The sequence below is a fragment of the Myiozetetes cayanensis genome, unplaced genomic scaffold, assembly GCF_022539395.1.
Source record: "Myiozetetes cayanensis isolate MyiCay16 unplaced genomic scaffold, myiCay2020 scf3, whole genome shotgun sequence".
NCBI classification, from domain to species: Eukaryota; Metazoa; Chordata; class Aves; order Passeriformes; family Tyrannidae; genus Myiozetetes; species Myiozetetes cayanensis.
The window spans coordinates 48,357,017-48,372,115 of NW_026087521.1; the positions used below are offsets into that span (position 1 = coordinate 48,357,017).

Below are 15,099 nucleotides of genomic sequence, written 5' to 3' on the forward strand. Positions count from 1 at the left end.
TACTTCTTTATTTATTTATTTCCTCTCTTCAACCTCTTCTCATCTGTCACCACAACACCAAATTTCTCTCCGATGATGTTTAAAGAATCTCTCTGATTCTTTAAAATGCTGTTCAAGTAGCTCAGTATAGCTTTTACAGAAGCACAGGGACTTTTTCACAAGTACAAACCTTACTTTCTTTTCAAGCAATTGATTGCTACAGAGATGCTTCATTAACTGGCAGCAGCTATGAAGGTGGTTTTGCTTCATATGTAGCCATGTTGGGATAGCACCTTATAGCTGTAATTGTTCTGTCAATGGCAGGAGGAGGCAGTACGAGGTATAAAAATAGCCGCATACCCACTTTTTGGGGAAACAAGGTAAAATACAATGAAACAGTTTATTAAGTATTATATAGTGGACAGGATAAAAAAAAAAAAAGGTCTTTTTGATCTGATCCATTAACCAGTGGCAACATCTTAGATGCTGCCCAGTAACAGAACCTCAAAGGCAACCCCACCTTCATGTACTACCTCCACCTTGCCACGGTGTCAGCGGATCAGTTCCTCGTGAGCAAAGTTGAAGAGTAGGCAAGACAGGTAAATGAAGTGATCTGAGCACTTACCTAAGCTTCTGGTTTTTTTCAAGTTTACCATCATTTTCGAGCCAATGGAAATCAACCCTAACCTACAAGCCCTCCTGGACAAGTACCGTCTCTAAATGTAAGAGGACAGATCAGTCTCTCCACAGCTTATTCATGCTGATTTGTTATTCTGTCCTAATAAAGTAGTCCCTCAGTGTTGAATCTGGTATTTTTATTTAAAAAAAGAGTCATGAACAGCTGTTCTGGTAGAAACTGGCTGGAAATATCAATTATGCACATATTGCACATAGCAAACAGAAAAAATGCATCGCCAAGTTCATGGGTTTTAGTGATGATTTCAGTCATCTGTAGTCACAGTGATGGAGGGGCTCATGTGAGAAGTAGGCACATTCAGAAAATCTAAATTATTCCCCTGTTTAGGTACATGCATCATAAGCCTAGGACCTTACTGCAAAATATGAGGATATTAAATTGTTTTTTGAATATCATATAATCCTTATCTAACAATCTGGCAAAAATTCGGTCATGTCAAAACCTACCAGGAGCTGTAGCAGATAAAGCAGTAACTTATAATTCCTTTCACTTCGTCCCTTTCTTACATTTGATGACTAGTGTATTCTATTTGCAACTGCATTTATTTTCCCACTATTTAAAATTGCAGTATGAATATAGCCATACGTCATGATACTTAAAAAATATGTTTCACCTGTCGGGATGTAGTTTGTACTTAGTGTTCTTCTAATTGGAATATTCACTTAAAGGGAAAAAAATCACCTTCTTCCTATCTCACACAAACACACACCTCTTCTTTGCCTCAACTCGGAGCTGTTAAAATGAAAATCTCTAAGAAGGTCTGATGATATCACCAAGGCTCATAATGAAAAGGTCCTCATAGACCTTCTTCAAACTACTTGCATTGACACCATAGCTCCTCTGCCTCTCAGCTTTTCCAGATAAATACTCCAGCCTTTACACCTTTTTTTTTGTCTCTTTCTTTGAATGACTATGCACTGCACATGCCTTTTTAATCTTCCCTGATGGGAAAGGACTTAACAGACACCAATGTGTCTAATTACAAATTATTTGAAAATGCTCCAACATCAAGGAGGCACTGTGGCTTCCAAGCTAATTTTAAAACTTCCTGAAGAGATTGTCCATTCCTTACTCTTTCCACCTCCCACTTGTTTCAATACCCCACAGCTGAGATACTTTGATCTTTCTGTATTTGTTAAAAGAAGGGTGGTAATAAATTCCACCTACATCTGATACTGAAAAACCAGCTTACTTGAGCTCAAACTTTTTAGAACATCAGGTGTCCAAATGAATCACAATACCCACATGTTCTGTTTGCAGGGCTCTTCACAGACCAGTTTCCTTGTAGTTTTGTTCCCTGCATTCCTGAGGGCCTACTGGATTTTATTATCACAGTAAACATCAGGTTATAATCATCTCTGAAATAGATTCTCATACCGCAGACACACAGAAAATGAGCAATCTTCCCTCTCTTAAGTGGAATTGTAGAAGGCAAATGGATATTCACTAATAGGTTTCTAGCTGAAAAAGTCTGCAGGGTCATCTGTAATAGGAACCATATTGTCTTCTGATGTGTTGCAGAGTTGCATTGTAAAGTACTATCAGGGTAGAACACAGACTGATAAGCAGTGAGAACTCTCTCAAATATGCAGACAGAAACTCTTTTCTAAATGCAGAGGATAACAATAACAACATATTAGCATTGTCATTGTTACCATTAATTACAGTAGTATGGAGAGCTGTCAGAAAATTACATCACATTCTGCCCTTGAAGCAGGGTAGGCTCAGTGATTCACTGGACAGTCCCTTTATCTGCAAGTAATGAAGACAAACACATTTCTCTCATTATTACACAATATTTTTTTTCAACTTTTAACCTTTCTATTCCTCGCTTCAACACAATAAAAGAGCTCAGCTAGCTCAATACCCTGAGCACAGCCCTGCTGGGATCAGCAGCTGTGCCATCCAAGCCAAAATCCCTGCCCCAAAGCAAAGCACTATTGCCAGTATTTGAGCTCCCATTGCTATCCTTCTCCTCTTAACCCCTACAGTTTCTTGTTGATCTACTATACTCCATTTCCAGTGGTCCTCCCTCCTTACACATAGTGGGTAATCACAACAGAGCACTGAGATTTCACTGGTATCTGCCCCAGACTTTGGCACACCGAGGTCAAGCACAATTAACTGAAGTTCACCACTGCTCATGGGTTGTGCTGCCTGCCAGGATATGGGGGAATTGCCTATGTTATCTGCTCCTGGTACTAAACACAGCTCCATTTCAGAGAGCCTTCTCTCCCATGAAGCCTGAGGAGAACACCCTCATCCTACTGCAGATGTGAGTTGTTGGATTACTATGCAAAGCTTACCTACCCCTCGTACATCAGGAGGGCTTGAAACCTTCCCCTGTACTTCTGACTGCTCTAAACACGTGCACTCTCTTGATGTCATGCATGAGCATCCCAGTGTGTTAACTCAAGCCCATGCTTGCTTTGAGAAGAGGGTTTTGTTGATTAGTGTTAGCAATCACTGTAATGATACCTAAAATGAAGGATTTTTTTTTTTCTGCAGCATTGAACTGCAAGTGAATTACCTTTGTGCTTTTCATTTGAGGTCCATTCTGCTCTCATAGCTTTCCCAAGTTCCTTTCAAACTACTTTCAAACTAAAGCTGAAGAGTGATACTGGATTTGGGGTTGTTGCAGAGAAATAAAATATACTTTTAAGTGAATTGGAGCTTGATCTCAAGTAAATAATAAATACAAAAAGTGTATCTCTCACTACAACAGTAATGGATATTTAAACATCAAAGTAAGTTTAAGATTCTCTATTTTGTAAAGGATCTTAATAGATAATAAAGCTATTTTTGCAGACTGTTGGAATTTCTTTATCTTTATTTTCATATGCAGCATTTTAAGAATATGATAAGGTTATATTACTTACACACACCCAACTAAAATGTTCTAGTTTACGTATTAAGTTCATGAAGTTTTAAGAGATATAAAACAAGCAGCTTCATAATAATAAAAAAAGCATATTGTAACTGCACACAATTTCTAAGTAATGCCAGTTCTGTAATAGCTCCCAGCCTGAAAAGTCTCTGAGCTTTTAGAGAAGAAAGCTGCCAAGACTGAGTACAGAACAATTAAAGTATTTTCAAGCTCTGCTTGGGAAAAAAAAAAGCATATGCTCATAGTATTATGTAATGATGGAAATACAATGAAAAATGCCAAAAATAATTTTAAACATTGGGTCTTACAATATTAACCCAGCCACAGTAGTACAACTAGAATATCACCTGTTTCAAAAGTCTTTATTATAAATCCATTGTAATGTATTATTCTTCAATTTATGTGTGTGTGTATAATACTGTATGTTGACATACATGGACACACTCAGCTTTGGTTTGGAATAACAATATGTAGGAATAACAATATCTTGAATTTTTCAAGTTTGGCAACATATTTGAGTTAAATAGTGCTTTTTCATATAATTAAGAGCAACACTGCTCATTTTCTACCCAGATGTTGTGGGAAAGCAAAGAGCATCTGAATCCCTTGAATAGTCTGACCACTCTCCTAAACAAAGAGATTTTATGGACAGCCCTGATGACAGACAGGTAGGGTGATGCTGTTGTCAGCAGCCAGCCGTACCGATGATAAAGAAGAGAAATAAAGCTAACCAGGTGCAAAGCACACATCTACTGCAATTTGTTACATTAGTAAAGGACTGATGGTGTGTAAGGAGGTAGTATGCACCTTTTGCCTCTTTTCCAGGTGCACATGCTTTTTCAGGATATATGTTAACTTCAACTCTCTCATTGAGTGCTTGGTGCTTCCTCTTAAGAAATTTCCTCTCTCTCCTTGGACAGGCATCCACAGACATTGTACTCTCCATGTCTGCCTGTCTGCCTGACTCTAAGGATTTACTTGCTCTTTCTTTCTACCTCCTTCTCTCACTCTGCACACTCCTATTCTCTGGAAATGTAGGTAACAATTCTCCAGCTTCCACATCCATGCTAGTCTGCACATGAACCCTCCTCTCCTGGCTCTTCCACCGGTGCCCTTAAAGTCCCTCAACCCAACAAGCTCTTTCCAAGGTGCATGAATGTGAGTCCTCCAGAGGAAGAAACAAAACATTCCTGGGAAAGAAGGCAGAGAATTGCATACGGACATTACCTTTGCTCTTGAGGTCAGTCCTTCTGTGACGAGGCTTCCAAATCTCTGCCTCCCTGCTCCTTTCTTCTCCTCACTACCCTATCTGCATTTCAGCTTGCAACGAGTGACGTGTCCCTCTTCATTTCCCTGCTTTCCACATTTCCAAAGTCTTTCCATGGAGCCTCCTCCAGCTGTACCTCTCTTACTCCTCCCTCCCACTCCTGCAAACTAGCCTTCTCCCCCCACACATGGGAGCCTTATGGGAAGGAAAGCCTGGGCGATGAAGCCCTTCTCAGAAACAGCTCTGTCTGCAAGGACACCCGTGTATTTTTGCCCCCGGTTCTTTTGGGCAGCTCTCAACTGCTGGCTCTCCGGCACAGCTGTATGACTTCTCTTACTAGTCACAGTTTCCACTATGCAGTGTTTCTCTCTGGCTGCTTGAACCCTCCAGTCATCCAGTCATGAATTTGTTCACCACGTTGTTCCTGCCTTTTAACTAACATGCCAATTAATTCCCTGCTGATTAGTTCATTCCTGATGCACTCTGCCAAATCTATTTCTAGTGGAATAAACAAGGAGGGATGAATCGGCTGCAGTGTTGTTGTTTTTTTCCCTGACCCCCTCCCCCGGATCTGCGCCTGCCAAATCAAACAGTCTCACGTCTGGTCAGTACTCAATAAAAAGATCTCCAGAGAAATGCAAGGTGTTAAAGTGATGCTTTTTGTGAAGCAGGAGGTGGACCCCCGACTCTGGTCCCATGTCTGTGTCAAACTGACATTTTGCTGTGATTTGAGAGGATGTGCAGCCACCACAGCCCAAAGCTGCAGAATTGCTGCACACACAGGCTCATGACTAGACCCATGGCACTGCTTGCAAGTACCTTGGCCAAATCTGCATTCTTCTTGATATTACTTCTCCAGTATCAACTGGCAAGAGCACCCTCTCCATTTCCTGACCAGCCTACTCTTACTTAACTCAATTTTCCACAGCCAAGATGCTGCACTCAACAGTGAGAAAAAAGATGCTTTTCTCACAGGGCAAAGGACTGTTCAGTCACTCAGAATAAAAGCAAACATCCAGACGTAAGGAGCCAGAGATACGTGCAAGTGTTACAGACAAAGCAGTTACAAACACAGGGTTATGATGGCAACAGAGTGATGCTGGTTCAAAGCAAGTGAGGAGCTGATTGTGAGGAAAGCTGAGTGGCATCCTTTTAAGCACAGTCCATAAACATCAGCCAGCACTATCATTTAGTCAGCCATTTAAATGCACTCAAGAACAGAGAGGTTCCACTGGAACCAGACTCAGGGGTATCTGCTTTGCTGACACCAGAAGCATGTGGTTTTGGCTGCTTCTGCTCTCCCAGTCCCACTGGCTCTGTGGCAGGGAAATTTCTGAGAAGACTGCCTTGTTTATGGAGCCTTGCCATTGAAATGGCAGGACACTCATTTGCAAAGTTATAAAACATCAGTTTTTAAAAGCAGCCTGTAATATACAGGCTTAATACCGACCAACCTCCAGAGGAACTGGAAACCTATTTTTTCAGGGCTGGAACAAGCAAACAAAATGTCCAGGCAACAGGCAAATAACCCAAACAATCATCTGCCTCCAGCTGTTCTCTATTCAGTATGTGGCAAACACAGTCTTGTTATGCCTTTGGAACTCCCTGCTAAGAGGAAGCGAACTGCTGATGGTCAGCGTGAGATGGGGACACCAGACTGAGGAATGCTCTCAGCAAGAACCCCTCCATGGGTGCATGGCACAGAGACACCGGCTGAGCAAACCTGATGGAGAAACACACGCACTCCCAAAATCCTGGTCCAAATCCAAACTGTGCTGCTGAAGGGTTGCAGTGTGTGCCCAATGTCCTAGTCCAGTGCTGGCAGCCTGCTAGCACAGGACAGCTCTCAGCAGGCAGGAGCATCATCATTCATTCATGTCTAGGCTTCACGAATGAAGATTTGAGAGGCAGGAGTGTGTATCAGCAAAACTGCCCATTCCATGGGCCTCCTTGGGGATTGGCAGGACAAGAGGGAGCTGTATCTTTTCCCTTCCCTGTCTCCTTTCTGCTACCACCTACATTTCCAATGACATGAAAAGACCACTGCCCAGCCCACTGTCACCACCATGGCTGCATTCAAATAGTGATACCCAGCACCCATGTGCCATCACTACCATAGCAAGCACAGATTGGGGAACTTTAACACAACCAACTAATAAGAAACTCCCTTTTTTTGCTGTTGACAAATCTGTTGACAGCATGGTGTTCCATTTGCTGTCCCGAATGAGGACTGCTGCTTCCAGTCAGTTTCCTAAACTTGAGTAGTCTAGCATGAAGCTTGTTTGTGATATGCATGTGTCTGTCTGTGGCTCTCTCAGAACACACAAGAGCTCTGAGACAGCAAAACCCTTCTGGAAAGAACAACATCTGCAGAAACATTTATGGTCATCTCCTCAGAACCTGATTCAGCCCATGGCCTTTGGGCAGGTGCAGATTTAGCAAGCTAAGGGTAAAACTAAAGGGACTTAAACCTTCCCTTGTACCTGGCAGGGTATTTGTGCTTTGGACCCTGTGGGAGAGCAGTATCTGTGAGGGTCTCCTCAGCACTGCTGCTTGTGTCCTGCCCTGGCTACCACACACACACTGAGCCGAAATAGCCTCTGAGTGCAAAAACTGGGCACCCTGAGTGAGATGAAATCGTAGAAGAATTCCTGACACAACACAGGGAACAGATGGCAGGCTGGCTTTGATTAACATCTAGGGCTGGAGGCCTTTTAAAAGTCCGCACACAAGCCACCAGGGATTTCAATAAAGGTCTGAAGGGACGCAGGTGCTCCTGTGCAATTTCTAGGAGCATCCATCTTTGGAGCTGCCCCAGGGGCCAGCTGGCCAGGAACTGCTGGACTCAGGCTGGTTTCGGCCCTGAGCACAAGCCAGAAAGCAGCCCATCTGAAACAGCTCCTCTCTTCCCAGCCTTTATTGTGCCAGTCACCTCCACAACTGCTGTGCCCATTCACCTGCCTGTCCTTGCACAAACCACCAAAATTTCGTCTCACTCACTCACCTGCAGCCATTTCTCTCACTTTAGATCAGACACAAGTGCAGAGCACCTGTGAACTGTTGCACTCTTCCCCTGGTACCATTTCACACCTGCTTTGGACCACTGAAAATCAGTAAACAAAATGTCTCGGATGCATGATGCCTCCTCCCTTCCCTAGCTGGCATGACTGCCTGTCACTGCTGCAGGCACAGGCACCTGCAACTGGACTCAGACTGCCCATGGCATTGCCATGGGCTCATGCAGGGAGGCAAGGCAATCAGAGGAAGCCACACAGAACAACAGGGAACACAGGCCTGGCACTGAGAGCCTACACAACACTTCGCAGCATGCATCGACCCAGCGTTGTCAGATTCAACGGATTAGAAGGAAGAGGGCAATTCCCAAGGGTGCATTGAGATACGTGCTTGCTGCTGGGCAGTTTGCAGGATTTTGTGGCAGATGCTGCCTCCTCTTTTGCATAACATGTCCCCTTATTATCTACTGTCTACTCTTACTTTATTGCTTCTCCAGTTCATGCACCACTGGGCACTTCCCTCTGGGCTCTCAGCCACAGGATTCCCAGCAATGGCAGAACAACAGTGAGACTAGAGATGGACCCATCAGGAATTTGGTTGGGGCAACCATCCATAGTAACTCCCTCAACTAACACACCCCACGTCTGCCCCTGTGAAGGCAGGATGTGGGCACACTCCGCAGCCTCAGGTGCTGCATGGCTTAAACTCTTGCTCAGTTCTGAGCGACTTTTGGCCTTTTCTCATGCTGGGGTGAACACAGGGCTGCAGCTGGTTCATGAGAAACTAGGATCATCCACTCAAAACTGCCTGAAGCATGTCTGCTGTTTTGCACCTGCTAGAAATGTTATTCTCACTTTTCCAGGTTTTACTTGCTTTCATTGTTTCCACCTGTTAGCCTTCACTGCCTGACTGTATTTATTTGCTGCATTTCCTATTTATTACAATGTCTGTTCCTGTGTGACTCCTCTGTCATAGAAGGACTCAGCTTGGCACAGGAGGAAAGAGGATGGTGCTCCTGGTTTGTCTGTGTAGCCATGCAGAGGAGAAGGGTGAGACAAATAGAACAGGCAAAAGCATTAGCTCAATGTTAATACGAGTGCCAGGATACAGGTTATTTCTTCCCTCTGGACACACGGATAAAGGGACAGCTGAGAATAGTTCATGTACCAGCAGCTCTTCAGGAGGCAACAGAACTGTGTGTGCAATCACTCCATTGTGCAGCTCTGCATGAGTGACCTTCTCTAGGTTGAGGACCTTAAATAGTAATGTTTAATGTGGGTCCTTTCAGTGTCAAGGAGCAACCAGAGGTTCTTGTGCTGGCAAGATGGAAAAGGCTTTAATTTCTGGCAGACAGGTGTCAAGAAGCAAGTCAGTGAGGTGTGTCCCAGTTAAACCTGCCCCGCTGCAGTCCAACCCAAACCTCATTCTCCATTTGTTTGGATTAGCCCCATCCTTTACTAAGTGATTGGCAGGAGATCACTGCACAAAAAGGGCAATGCATTTGCCTTGTGGGAACTTCAGGGTAGGCTGGTCCATTGGCTAAAGCAGAAGAATACTGAACAAACTAATTGCAGGGCAGGAGAGGCAATATGCATGGCCTGTCCCAGAAGGAAATCAAGGAGGGGAAAAAGAGAAGACAGCTGCAACCTTGATGTAGAGCTAGAGTGTGTTATACGGGATTTCTGGACAAGGCAGTTGTCCCTACATATTGTGTTCCTGCTGCTGTTCTAGGACTTCACCCCTCTCCTTTTGTGTGGAGTGATGGTGAGAAGTTACTGGAAGAGGTGACACTGAAAGGGTTTCCTTATGGTGTTTGCCACCAATTTTGAGCCAAATGCAAAGTCTTCTGAACTGGTCCTATTAGGTGGGCCCTGGATATCACTACAGTTTATGTAGGTTGGGTGAATATTGTGTACCTATACAAAGACTCCAACACACCAGCACTGCAAAGGACATGGGTCAGGTCAGAAATCAGGCATCCAGCAAGGCACAGCAAATTTACCTCAAGCAGGGTATTCAGGACAGCAGGTGTCAGAGTCGTCAGAGGGCTTGCACAGGTTTAACACTGGTGAGGGGCTGGTAACTATGTATTTTCACGCTTTTTGGCTTGTAACATTTTTCTGAATGACCACATTGTCTACCCAAAGCTCTCAGACTTCCAAACTTAAGCCCAAGGATCTCATTTTTCAGCATCTGCGTTTTTAAAACTGCTTAGGAAAAAAAAAAAATAAATAAAATGAACAGCGACATTCACATAAATGAATGATTTATTTGCAACTTTTTGATTGATATTAGTACACTTGACAGGTCCAATTTATATGCAAATCAGCTTACATTCACAGCGTAAAGAAGGAAAACTTAATTTCTCATGCTTTGCAAATCATTAAACCCTCTGAACTCTTTGCTTAGTCATATATTCCTCAAAAGCATCAGTTTAATCACAAATCACTTGTCCTTGCAATCCATTAGCCTCACAGAGAACTCTGGGCTTGGAGAACAAACCATTTTTGTGGGAATGCATGAAATAAAGAGCTGGCTATTCTGTACCACAAATGTAAAAGCTTTGCAAATTATGGTTTCTTGCAGTGTATGTGTGTGCACCAGATGTTAGAAGATCACAAATGAGGACAACAGATTTCCCAGTTCCTGCTTCTGGCTGTTTTCTGCTGTTTTTTTGCTCCCAGCTCTAATTGGTAGCAGAAGCCTTTTCTTAGAAGGAATCACTCTGCTGGACAGCTCTTGCTCTGTGTATCACAGGCTTTGCTAACTGAGACTTGAAAAGGATCCAGGACCTATCCTGTAAATATTTACATAGATACAGGACTGTCACTGCTCTTAAATCAAAGAGTAGAGGACAGGAAATGGCATACAGAACAGAAGGACTCTGTATTCAGAAAGATCTGGAAGGGGAAGAACAATAACTACGTGATGGCTTCTCCAGAGTTTGGCACCTGGGACTACCCCCGCAAGTGCTGTGTTCTCAGGAAAGTCCTGATCTGAAGTCTGGTGACATCAATGGGAAAAAAAAAAAAATCCCTCTGATACCAAAAGGTTTTGGATCAGAACTACTCTTTCCCATTCATATTTAAAAAAAAAAAAAAAAATTTCCTAACCAGCTAGACCACTTGGTGTCTCCCTTTTGCTCCTAATTTATTATTACTGTTTAAGGACAGACCCAGACAGGAAAGGGTGAGTACATTATTTGCAGAAACAGCACCTGAAACAGGAAAGTAAGAGCAGCAGCAGATGTTGAGGAAACATGATGTGTTCTTTAGTTGGTCGGACTCTCTTCTGATGTATTTAGCCAATACTCCTCTCCCTCATTCTGTGACAAAAGGACTTTTGAGTTCTCATACAAGTCATGACTTGAAGAAGTGGCAGTGCTAGGTGGCCTGTGCACGATCCTGGGAATCAGGAAGCTGGATTCTTGTGGCTTTGTGGAAGCCACAAAATCGTCCTTGCTCAACTTCCCCATCGTGAAAAAGGGAGAGTTGACTTGTTCGGTTACCTCGGAAGGCTGCAGTGATGACTGAGGACAGCTTTGGAAAAGACCCTGGCTACCCTTTGTAATTAAACAATAACAACAAAAAACCCCATTGCAAAATAAACCAAAATCAACAAGATTTCTTCCAACGAAAACCTTCCCAAGAATGAAGATATATATTTAGAGCAAGAACAATTTAACGGACTGGCATTTTCTGTGCAAACCACTTGGGATAACGAGCCCTTTTTCCCTCCGTCCGCGCCTACGCAGCCGTGCAGCCTGCGGAGATGTGGTCGGTCCCTGCCGCGGCTCGCTGCCACCAGGGCACTGCGCCCTGCGCGTCCCCGCCCTACAGAACCGCAGGGAGGGCACGCGGGGCGGCGGAGCCTCTCGCGGCTCGGAACTACAGTTCCCAGCAGGCCGCGGGGCGGCGCGGGGCGGGCGGCGCGCACGCGCACTGCTCCCTCAAGCATGGCCACGGTGCTGTCCCGGGCGCTGAAGCTGCCGGGTAAGGGCTCCGCGCCCGCCGCAGGGACGGAGGCAGCGCCGGCCGGGCAGGGCCGGGCCGGGCCGGGCAGCCGCGCCCGGGGCGGCGCCCGGGGGCGAGAGGCTCGGGTGGCGCCGGTTGGGGCGGCGGGGCGCGTTGCCATGGCGATGTGGCGGTGTGGGGCTGGGGCCCGCGGCGGAGCGGGGCCGCGGGGGACGGGGCAGTGCCCCGGGGCGCCGGGGGAGCCGTGTGTGGTGCCGGGGGGCCTGGGCCGCGGCCCAGCGAGAGGGCAGTGAAGGACAGAGCTAGTCCCTCTCGGACCCGCTCCTGCCGGGCTTTGCCCGCAGAAGCCAAGGCAGGAGTTCGGTGAGTGCCACTGCAATTACCCAGGTAAATGTTGAAAGCCTGCCTGCCGTCTCTGCACCTTCGAGCCAGAGATCTTCAGCGAGATGAAAGGACATTCAAGCATAAGGGACTGTTGTGTGCGCTGAGCAGCAGTGCAACAGCCGTTCTCTTCAGCGAGGAGATTAAAAGGGAATTAAAATACCTTGTGAAACCAGATCTTGAGAGTGAACTAGTTGCTGTTGGATTGACTAGAGACGGTGCCAATGCACCTGGCTGCATTAACTTCAGTGGAAAAGTACCTTGTTGCCCTTCCTAACTGTGTCTGGCCTCTGGGACAGCCATGGGACAGAGACAGGGCACAGTGCGCTGCTGGGGTGGGCTCCTCCCTGGCACTACACACCACTGGTTCTGCAGTGTCCCAGTCTGTGAAGCTGCACTCAGTGGACCAGTCATACTTTCTTCTTCCATTGGTCCATGAAGTTATGTCTTCGAGGTCCTTCCTGCCATCTTTTAGTAACCCATACCAGGAGTCATTACTTTTAGTTTTATGTGATGCCTGTTAGATCTCATTCAAAGAAATTTTGTTTGCAAATTCTTTCTGGTTACTTATATATATATATATGTCTATCTAAATGGGAAGGAACACATTTTACATGAAGTCTGTTTAGGAAAAGGGCAAAGTGGTGGGTGTAAATGTGTGCATTAGGGCAAAACCAGCGGGGAATGGTGCAATAACAAGTACAAATCTCTTCTGGGTTCTTTAGAACCAGCGTGATCTATTTGATATCTGTTGTTAGGAGACACTGATTTGGAAAGATCACAACAGACCTTGCAATTGTCCTTAAGAAAAAGGTTCTTGCATCAGTTCTTAGGTTAAACTGCCGAAATCATACCTTTTTTGTGTGTTTAATTCTTGAACAGTGCGGCTTCCAACAGCAATGAGAAAGCAGAAAGCCTGTTGCTATATCTGTTTTTCCTGCTGCATCTCATTAAATTAATTAAAAATCAATATGTGGCAACTTATCTCCCTGTGTGCTGAGAAATGTCTGCAGTACCCACTGACTGGTGCCTGCCAACTGCCAGAAAAATAAACAGAAGATGAAAGTGAGGATACTAGATATAAAGGATACTAGAAGCAGTCATCACTGGAATAATGCACTGAGAACTGCACTCTCAAAATCTACTCTTTTCACTCCAAAGTGAGTGCAAAGAAAAGCCTTTCCAGCCAGTCAAAACCAGAAAAAAAATCACAAGTAATATCTTTCAAACCATCAGCACTAGAAATGAATATTTCATTATGAGTGGGACCTAATTTCAGCACAGATCACCTCACAGATGCTCCTTTCCAAATCATGATCACACGATTCATCTATTCTTCATTGCAGGGTCACATTCTTCTATCGTAATAGTTGCAAGAGCTGCCTGTGCAAAAATAACGTTAGGCAAATACACAGGGGATTTTCAAAGTCATAAGTGCAGTTTAGAAACTTACTGCCCTTGAAAATTGATAAGTTTGGGGCATTTTCTGCCTGTTCTGCCTTTGAAAACCTCCGTGTTCGGTTTTTGCTTTTTTCTTCCAGCAGCTTAAAAAAAAAAAAAGAAAAAAGATAGAAAATTCAGAGTGATGTGACCAGTAACTTAGCCACAGACCACAAGCAACACTTCCTCTGGTTGTAACCACAGGCCACTGAATGTGAACCTCTCTTTTATCACTGATGCCATAGAAAAAATAGAATACAATTTACAGCAGGTCGGAACAGAAGGTGCTTTATTCACTATACCTCTAGGAGGGAGGGAAGACAGAGCATGAGGGAAACTGACTTAACTGATACTAACTCTGTAACTGCAAAGTGGATGCAAGGTTTATATACACTTAGAGTTGCTATGGAAAAGACAGATAACAAAGTGTGAGTTGTACAGATCTGGTACGTACATAAGGCCATGGAACTGCTGCTTGCTTTAGCACAGAGACTAATTTATCATGAAGGCTACACAGTGATTATTGTTTCAGGAGATATGGTGAGAGTTTGACCATGAAGCTGGCTCAGATCTTAGCATATCTGCTTCCACGATGGAAAACTGAAAACTGCATGTATTTTCTGACAGCTGATCACTTGCAACAGAGGCAGTTTCAGCTTTCTCTTGATGGACAAACATTTTCCCCCCAGCCCGAGCCTTCTTGTTGTCCAGAAAGGGAAGAACTTGGCTTCTGGAGCACTTACAAATAAATAGTAATTCCCTAAATGGTATGAGACTGCCCCTGTTTTCTCATATTCTTTACTGGGTTTTATGTTTATCTATGCTTTTCTGTTGAAAATCATTTGGGAGTGATTAAGGGAAGCCAGGTGTGATAGCCCACTTTCCCACAGTAAGTGATCTAAAACTTGGATGAAGAGTCATGTTCCTTCTTCTCTCTCTCCATCCAGGTGAATCATAAGTTATGTGTTCTCTGCACTGCAGGACAGCCTTGGAAGTCTGGGCTGAGCACGTCCTTGATTTTGGGAATCTCTCCAGATTCCCAAAACACCTAGAGATTGGTTGTTAAGGTTCTCTCTGAACAGTGGGAGATAAGTGTTTGAAACCTCTGAGATTAGATGTACAGTTGTGTTTTACACGTGCTAGGTGAGTGCTCCAACAGCAGTTGTTAAAGGGTAGCATCTTCCCTCCTTTTGACTTGAAAAATAGCAGGGCATTTTATGCCTGACTATTGAGTGGCTGTGCCTTTTGGGAGTGCTAGATAACCTTTTAAGGAAAGGCAGGGCGAACAAGTGCCAGTTTCTGATTCCCAGTCAGGCTTAGACATGAATTAAGACTTATTAGCATCCTGCTTTTTAGCTCTCTTATAATTCAGTAGATTCTTTCTTATGTAGATCATCAAAAGCTCTCATTACTGTGTAGTAGCTGTTTTCTAGCCCATGATCAGTGGTTCTCAGCAGGA

The 15,099-nt window shown here is 44.4% G+C and overlaps 1 protein-coding gene across 2 annotated transcripts in view; it reads left to right on the top strand.

Annotated features, from left to right (window-relative positions):
* Positions 1–11,712: 11,712 nt before the first annotated feature.
* FAM234B (family with sequence similarity 234 member B) overlaps positions 11,713–15,099 on the top strand; it is a 406,169-nt gene continuing 402,782 nt past the window's right edge. For both annotated transcript variants that reach the window (XR_007630082.1, XM_050325292.1), the window contains exon 1: positions 11,713–11,837. Coding sequence is in view for 1 of the 2 variants with exons in the window: in XM_050325292.1 (XP_050181249.1) it covers positions 11,801–11,837 (37 nt within the window). In the remaining variant the exon portion in view is untranslated. The remainder of the gene's footprint in view (positions 11,838–15,099) is intronic.